Here is a 9096-nt window from a genome sequence, read left to right on the forward strand (position 1 = left end):
CAAGTTTGTGTGTACTCCTATATACATTTATTATAGCACATTTTAAAACTACTTGCTAGTCTGTTTTTACTGTGTTTTCAATGACATGTTTAACTGTCACTTTTGATTTCCTATTAGGCACTTGATGTTAAATTTAATTGCTACATGTGGCTTTCTTCATTATTTTTTGGAGAGGTTACAGGGTACTTAATTCAAGTATTTAGTTCATGATGACACAGTTAACTCTAGGTAGCCACAAATCTCTTCACCATTTACGGGTACCAATTTTAGGGCAGGGGATCAAATTTGTACCTGCTGGGCAAAGGCTCTACCAGTAAGCTGTACTTCCAGCCCTTTGCCATGTTGTTTTCTTGGACAGACTTTCTTCTTAAGAAATCCTATCTATGTGTCTGAGTTATGAGTGTTACACCAGTGTCAATTCCCTGATTTTAACATTGTGCTGTGTTGTGTAGGGTATGGTTAGGAGAAAATAGGTAAAGAGCACTGCCAAGAGCTTTCTCAAAATGTTAATTTTTGCAGCTTTTAAATTAAAACTTTAATTAAAACTTTTTTTTAGAGAAAAGTTTCAACTTAAACGTAAAAGTCATTGCAGTGACTATGACATTACCTTCATTAAAATACAGGACTGGTACGTAAGGGCAGGCACTATGGTGCTGTGAGTTAAAGGTACTTCTTGCCACACCCAGTGACCTGACTTCCATCCCCAGCACCTACAAGGAAAGAGAGGACCCACTCTTGCAAGTTGCCCTCTGACCCCCACTTATCTGGAGGTCCATAAACATGTCCACACACACACACAATACACACACATACAGTACACACACACACAATACAAATAAGTGATTTTACACAAGCACGAAAGCATTAGTATTAAAGCCACTAAATTACTTGTGGAATTTTGACTTTTCATTATTTAAAAATACACATGACTTTTAGGATATTATAGGCATGAGCTCCCAATGGGCAGAAACTTTTAAAAAAGACAAAACAGAACATTCTAAAATATGAAGAGTGCTTAGTTAGAACTCAGGCCAGACATGGTAGTCCACACCTTAATCCCAGCACTCGGGAGGCAGAGGAGGTGGATCTCTTCAAGACCAGCCTGGTCTACGGAGAATTCCAGGCCAGTCAGGGATATGGGAGATCCTAGATTTAAAAGAACAACACAGACTTTGACCTAGAAGGATGATGGACTTGAGTGAAGAATGTCTAGCTTGTCTGATTTTGGTGCCCACAGAGTAATGTGAATGTTTACTTGCAATGTGGAACCAAAAGGAAATTACCTAGAAAATTTCCCTTTCATACCTTAGTGGAGGTGCTGGGCAACCAACAAAATAATGATTTTGACTGGAGATTATCCTGAAGTCCATAGAAAATCTAAATACTAGTGTGTGCCACCTCATTCTAGCTCGTTCCACTAAGGAAGTTTGTGACAGGTGTTGTGGGGATTGTTGAGCCAGCTCGTTAATCCGAGCTCCATCCCAGGAATGTCACCACTCACCTGGATGGTGTCCTGTCACAGTCCACACCTTAGTCCTTCAGCAGGGTGTCGTGTTGGCCTAGGGATTCTTGCAGTTGACCAGCCTCTGTCTGGTCGTTAAATTTGTCTAAGAAATAATCTCAATAAAAGTTTATGGTAAGCAGCATAGTATTTGTTTCTGTTTTTGCTCAGGTGGCCGGTCTGATCTTGGATATAATTCATTATCTAAGGACGATGTTAGAAGAGAGGGTACATCTGCTGAAGACATTCAAGGGGAAAAGGATAAAAAAGGGAGTGATTCTAGTTCCTGTAGGTATTGATCGTTACACTGATTTTATGTAAGCTTGTGAACTTCCAGGCATAGAAAATACAAATAACTTTAAGTGTAAAAGTCCTACTTTAACCTTTGGTCTTCCTGTCATAACTACCTTCCTTCTCGCTGACCCTCGTCACTACCTAGTACTCCCACCCAAAAGCATCGTGTAGCAAGCGTGACTGACTGACTGCTCAGCGGTGAAACATGCTGTGTGACTCATGTGAAAATACTCACACTAGAAGTGTCTATTTTTTGTCTTTTTAGAACAGAGCTCTTTTTCTGAAGCTCACTACTACTTGTCTTAGTTAGGCCTATTGCTGTGATAAGACACCATGGACAAAAGCAACTTGGGTAGGAAGGGGTTTTATTTGGCTTCCATACCTCAAGTCACAGTCCACTGAGGGAAGCCAAGGCAGGAACAAACACACAGGGCAGGACTCTGGAGGCAGACTGATGCCTCCAGAGACCATGGAGGGGTGCTGCTTACTGGCCTGCTCCCCATGGCTTCTCTGGCTGGTTTCTTATAGATCCCATGACTAAGGCTGGCCCCACATACAATGGGCTGGGCCCTCTCCCATCAATCACTAATTAAGAAAATGCCCTACATGCTTCCCTGCAGCTAGATCTTATAAAGGCACTTTCTGCAGGTGAGGGTCCCTCCTCCCTGATGACTCCAGCTTGTGTCAAGTTGACATAAAACTAGCCAGCACAATACCTTCATTTAAAGTTTGTTGGTGAATTATGATTTATATTTCCCCTTTTCTTCCCACTCCAAAATGTGTCTCTTACAACCAAAGAGAAAATATAAAATTCTGTATGAGCCTTATGTATAACCAGCTCTTAGTAATTTGATCCACACGTGATGACCTTTAAGTGCAGTGAATTATTTGTGGTTGACAAGTGTGTAGAGAAGCAGTTAGTATACTCTTATCACCAATTTTTATTTTGAAATATGTAAGACTTTATACATCCTGCAACAAACATAAGTTTAATTTTGTTAACATTTTTACTTTTGCCTTTATAGTGTCAGAGAATGAGAGTACAAAAGGAAGTGCTGATTGCCTTCCTACTCTCAGTTACCAAAGTTCTTCCACTATAGTTCGCCTCAATGGTCCAAGTAACGGCAGTGCAGATCAGGCATCTGGAGACTGTGAGGGTAAGCTGAATGGTATACATCTGCATATGCAGAATGAATTGTATCTGTGTCTACTAAGTATGTATTTTTAAATGTTTTAAAATTAGATTGTATTTTATATTTGGTGGCAGATATCCTTACCCATGCTACCAGTCCCAGTGAATATTTATTTTGTAAATATCTTAATGCACTCGAATTATCTATTAGAATTTGTGTGCTCTCTCCTAGTAAAACTTGGGAGCTTGGGGTTTGTGTTTTATGATATATTTGCTCAAGCTTTCATTATAACCAGGCACACCTTGTTTTATTATAATAAGGGCACACCCGCAGCCTGGTTGCTGCCCTTTGAGTTTGGACTGTTAGGACTTTCAGAAGGGAAAGTGTGCAAAAAAAAAAGGGGGGGGAGGGGAAGGGTGGATCTGACCATATACCTAGCGGAGTTTTAAATGAACCATGTGCTTTTTTAGTCTGGTGTAGCTCCTGTTTATTCAAAGTCAACCTAAATAGTCCTTCAGATAGTTTAAGAAACTGATACCCCTGGCCAAAATCCCAGCACTTGGGAGGCAAAGGCAGTGAATCTCTGTAAGTTCCTGGTCCCCCTAGTCTACTTAGCATGCTTCAGGCAGCCCAGGCTACTTAGTGAGATAGTATCTCCCAAAGGGGGGGGGGAACAATCAATATTTTTCTTTTAAGAAAATAATGTCATATTACAATACAAAAATTTCTATATTAAAACAAAGGTAAAGTTACTTAATCTACATATATGGTCAAAAATATTTGAAGATTTAAAAATAATTTTTGCATGTGTATAGAATTGATATAGTTACCACTGGTTTGACTTGGTATTGGGGCGTGCTTTCCATTGCAAAAGGGGATGGCTCAGACTCTCAGCTTCATCTAGCATAGTCACAGTTGTACAGCTGTTACTTAATTTAGTATAAATTTATTACTGTTAAAAAGTAAATCTTAACTGGTAAGTTTTTCTTTTATAAGCAGTATATTCTAATGGCCTTTCTCATTAGACAAATTTGAATTTGAGTCTGAGTCCTGTTACTTAAAAACTGTATAACTTTGCCTAAATAGTTTCTCCCTCTGCATGTCTGTTTTATCTGCTCTGAGTGTCAGAATGTTTATAGCAACAATAGCCGTAACTGACTGAAATGGGACCTGTCGAGTTCCGGGCAGCCGGTGGCACCTGCTGTTTTCATTCACATTACTAGGATTTTAAATATTTAAGATGACATATTTGCAGAGTACATTTTTGTAGCTGAAAGCACATTTCTTGTTTTCCAGAAAGAACACCTGAGCTGCTCTTAATGCCATCTCCTGAGGACACGAATGAAGCACAGAACATGCCAAGCAGACGCTTTAGGAAAAGGCATAAAAGTGACGATGAATCTCATTTGCAGCAGCAAATGCCGTGGGGAAATAGGAACCGTAATCTTAGTGGTGGGGTACTGATGGGATTTATGCTGAACCGAATTAACCAGGAAACAAACCCTGGAGATATGGTGGAAAAATTAGGAGCTGATGCAAAAATTCTTTCAAATGTTATTGCAAAAAGCACAAGACCAAATAGTCTTGATATTGGAAAACCACCGGTGAGATCCAAGAGAGACAGCCTAGAGAAGGAGTCTAGTGACGATGACACACCTTTCGATGGCTCTAACTGCTTGGACAAAGTGGAGTCTCCTGTTATCTTTGACTTAGAAGATTTAGACACTGAAACAGATGGATCAAAAGTGGGATGTGTCACTGCACAGAATCCCAAGAGGCTTCAGCGTATGAACAGCAGCTTTTCAGTAAAACCTTCTGAAAAAACAGATGTTGTAACAGGATTTGATCCTCTCTCACTTCTGGTTGCTGAGACTGAGCAGCAGCAGAAAGTGGACGAGGAAGAGGAGGAAGATGAGAACAAGAGCGTCTCAACACCGTCTGCCAGGCGCAACTTAGCTGAGGAAATTGAGATGTACATGAATAACATGAGCAGTCCGTTGACAAGCCGTACCCCAAGCATTGATTTACAGCGAGCATGTGATGATAAGTTAGCCAATAAGAAAAGTCCAACATTGGTCAAGGCCTGCAGAAGATCAAGCCTGCCTCCCAATTCTCCTAGGCCAGCGAGACTTACGAAATCCAAAAGTTACACCAAGAGTGAGGAGAGACCAAGGGATAGACTGTGGTCCTCACCAGCCTTCTCACCCACTTGTCCATTCAGGGAAGGGTCTCAAGAGACACTAGCCCACTCGTCACCTTCATTTAACCTGGATACACTGCTGGTGCCTAAACTTGATGTTCTGAGGCACAGTGTGTTCACTGCTGGGAAAGGAGTTGCAGAGAAGGCAAGCAAGTGGTACTCAAGGTTCACCATGTACACCACGTCGTCAAAGGTAGGTTTGTCGGCATTTGCTGCTTTTCTTTTCCAAGCTGCCTCTACCACTACTACTTACAGCTTACTTGTGAGCACGTCTGTCATAACCACTCTACTTACATACAGCTCATAAATGTCAATGAGGGTTTTTAAAGATTTTTTTAAGATTTATTTATTTTGTATATGTGCCAGAAGAGGGCATCAAATCCCATTACAGGTGGTTGTGAGCCACTGTGTGGTTGCTGGGAATTGAACCTAAGCCCTCTGGAGGAGGAGTCAGTGCTCTTAACTGCTGAGCCATCTCTCCAACCTTTCAAGATTTTTTTTTAATTGACATGCATGCATGTATGAGTGTGCCTATATGAGTTCATGTGAACCGACTGTGTGCAAATGTCTTCAGAGGCCAGAAGAGGGTGTAGGATTCCTAGAAACTATAGTTACAGACAGTTGTGAGCTGCCATGTGGGTGCTGGGAACCAAACGCAGGTCCTCTGCAAGAGCAGTAAATGTTCTTAATTTCAGTATTCTCTTTAGAATATACATTTTTGTCGGTGTCCAGTATGTCTCCAACCATTACTAACCAGGAGTATGCTGTCTCCTCCTGGGTAGGTTGAAGTATCTTGTGACAGACTTGTATTTCTCCCAAGAACAAAAATGTAGAGGAAGTATAGAAAGTATGTGTTTATAATCATAAGAGAACTGTCACAGTTAGGAAACAGAAAGGCAAGAAATTACACAAAGGAACTAATTCAATAGTCTTTTTCCTCAGAAGGCATTTCCACTAATTGTGAGCATAGAACATTAAGTTTGCCATCTTTGAGAGGAGAGGAATGAAAGGGGGAGGGGAAACAAGACATAAACGTTGAGGGCTTCAGGTACAGAAGGTTTGTCACGTGGCCTTTGGAAAGCCAGTGCTGCCACTCACCATGCTCCTCAGGCTCCAGTTAGCCCTGGTATGTTTCATCTGTCCAGTGGAGTGGCCACACCACTCACCATAACATCTGACAAAGTTCTTCATGTGTTCCCCTCTCAGTGTTTTGTATCTTACAGTATTAGAGAAAGACATGTCTTCTGGGCCTTTCCATCATGGTGTATTAGGTTTTAACCAGCAAGTCCATTCCAGCATTCCAGTTTTACTCAGCCTCAAAATCCCTTCATCAGCACTAAACTAAGGGATATCAGGCATCCCAGTTCCTTCTCAGCAGGCCATCTTTTGACAAGTACTTTCGCCAACCAGTCAAACTCTGAGCACCTGTTTTAACTGTTCAAACTTTCTTACAAAATCTAGAGTCTCTGTTCAATGGGTCCATACTGGTAAACCCAACCTAATCCTGTTTTTAGGTTCTTTCCATTATCCCACATCCATAAAATCCATTCCCACACACTCCCTAGACTTCTGCTTGAATGAATGACGTCTTTAGTGGTATAGCTCACCTCCTTATGGACTGTACTTTAAATCTCACTTCTAGGAACCTGCTTAGACTTGTGTCTAGTTACATCTAGAGACAACAATTGGTAGGCGTTGGAGAAATATCAGCATTGGCTTGCCTGGCATCTCCTTCAGGGAAAGTGATGGCTGGTTCTAAAGACAGTGTGGGATTGATTCCCTTAGGCAGGGTTGGCGAGGGCAGTACTGCATAGTGAGAAAGGTCAGCAGAAAGCCTCTGAAAAATAACAATTAGGAGTACCGTGGTGAGAAGAGCTAGCTCTAGCTAGCATCTGTGAGTTGCCAAAAGGGAGGAGCTCTGTCCAACAGGTCCCTGAACCCTGAGAGGCATGTGCTCAGGGCTAAGGAGTAAATTTAGTGGCCGAGCTCTGCAGTAGCATACACGAGGCCTAAATTCAATCCCCAGTTCTACTCCACTCCCCTCCCAGAAAATCTGTATTTTAGGAGTATTGGCAACCCCTGGGCAGACTGTAAAACCTAGAATGAATTTGGCTCAATCTGTGATTAAATTACAGTAACAGTTTTTATTTAGCACAAGAAAGAATATACTCTTCTTGAAGGAATAAAATCCCTGGGCTCCTTATCAGAAGTAAGTAATGGGAACAGAACCCCAAATGATCCAGATATTTGTATTAGCAAGGGACCTTTAGGTAATTTTCAGATATTCAAGGAAATAAAGGAAAAGAAACAGAAATTATACAAATGGAGAATCTCACAAGGTAATGAGAATCTTTTGGAGGAAAATAAAGCAATGAGTGTAAGCCATAAAACTTAAAAATATACTGAGAATGCAATAGAAAAATTTGATAGCAAATAAAACAAATGGAAAGATTAGAGATGCCACTTGAAAATATCTGTACTGAATCGGAGATAGAAACAAGTTTAAAACACAGAAAAGGTGCTGGGATACGTAGCTATCTAAATTGGTAAAGTACTTGCCTTACAATTACAAGGACCTGAGTCTGACCCCTAAAACTCACATTAGAAACAACCAGCTATAGTGGCACACTTGTAATCCAAGTGCTGGGGTCAGAAAAGAATGAAACAGCCAGATTCCTGGGGCCTGGCCAGCTAGCCTAGCCTATGTACTGACTTCCAAATAAGTAAGACTTTCAGTTTGCTATCTGTTGTTGTTATAAAGACCATGAGCAAAAGCAGTTTTAGAGAAGAAAGAGTGTATTTGGCTTACATGTTCCAATTACAGTCCACCTTTGAGGGAAGTCCGGACAAGAACTCCAGAACAAAAGGAGAGGCAGAAATGTGGAGGAACACTTCTTCTCACTGGCTGGCTCCTGTGAGTCGCCCATCCTGCGCTCTCTCACCGCTCAGGACTGCCTGCCCAGGGCTGGCATCACCCACAGCACTCCAACGTTATTGCCCATAGATTTGCCTACAGGCTAGTCTGATTGGGGGCATTTTTAAAATTGAGGTCCCTCTTCCCAGATAACTCTAGTTTGTGTCAGGTTAGGGGTGAAGTAGGGGGACAAAACGGAACAAAACCAAACAGCACAAGGACTCAGTCTTAAAACAAATACAACAACAAAAATAGGTAAACCCCCACATCAGGAGGCTCATGGCTTCAGGCAGATCTGGCTCTCTGGCCTCTTGGGGCACCTGCACTTGTGTACATATCATACATATTTAAATTTGTGAGGTCCTGGCGCCTGGGACAGTTCTCAAGGTTGTCCTCTCCCTCTACATGCACTCATCCTTGTGTGCAGCAAAAAAAAAAAAAAAAAAGTTTAAAAGCTTCAGGTGATAGTTTGGATCCACTGTGATAGCATAAGACCACTTAATACCGCCCTACATCTATTTACTATAAACTCTAGAACATATATATAAACAATTAAAAATCCTGCAAAGAAAGAACTGATGAAGTTCAAGGAAGGACCCCCACGGAGATGAGTTTCCTGTTCTCTCTTCAATGTCCTCCTTGCCCCCAAGGGCAGTCACAGTGGGCCATCATAGCTCTAAAAACTAAAGTCACAGGAGAACCCATATCTTATGTACAAAAGAATCAGGAAAGAGGCTTCTGTGGGCTAAGAGTCTGAAGGGAATCCTATTTAAGTCTCAGCATAATCCTTCATTTACACACATTAGAGCTAGATGGAGACTGACAGAGAAGACTGAGTTAAAACTCGACCTACAAAGAACAAAACACAAAAACACAACCCAAATATGATTTAACATTGGCTTAAAACTAAAGCATCCATAGTCCCCAAAATATTATTACAATATTCATGCTACACAAAGCCAGCACTCACAATAGCCAAAGTGAGGTGGTGGTGGTGGTGATGGTGGTGGTGGTGGTGGTGGTGGTGGTGGTGGTGGTGGTGGTGGTGGTGGTG

General features: G+C 41.5%; 1 protein-coding gene across 2 annotated transcripts in view; it reads left to right on the forward strand.

Moving 5' to 3' along the window:
* The window catches only part of Dennd4a (DENN domain containing 4A), a 103006-nt gene that overhangs the window by 74096 nt on the left and 19814 nt on the right, over positions 1-9096 (forward strand). For both annotated transcript variants that reach the window (XM_028752334.1, XM_028752335.1), the window contains 3 exons: positions 1673-1789; positions 2821-2952; positions 4225-5321. In XM_028752334.1, the coding sequence (XP_028608167.1) occupies positions 1673-1789; positions 2821-2952; positions 4225-5321 (1346 nt within the window). The remainder of the gene's footprint in view (positions 1-1672; positions 1790-2820; positions 2953-4224; positions 5322-9096) is intronic.

The sequence above is a fragment of the Grammomys surdaster genome, unplaced genomic scaffold (assembly GCF_004785775.1).
Source record: "Grammomys surdaster isolate TR1022 unplaced genomic scaffold, NIH_TR_1.0 125896, whole genome shotgun sequence".
Taxonomy (NCBI): domain Eukaryota; kingdom Metazoa; phylum Chordata; class Mammalia; order Rodentia; family Muridae; genus Grammomys; species Grammomys surdaster.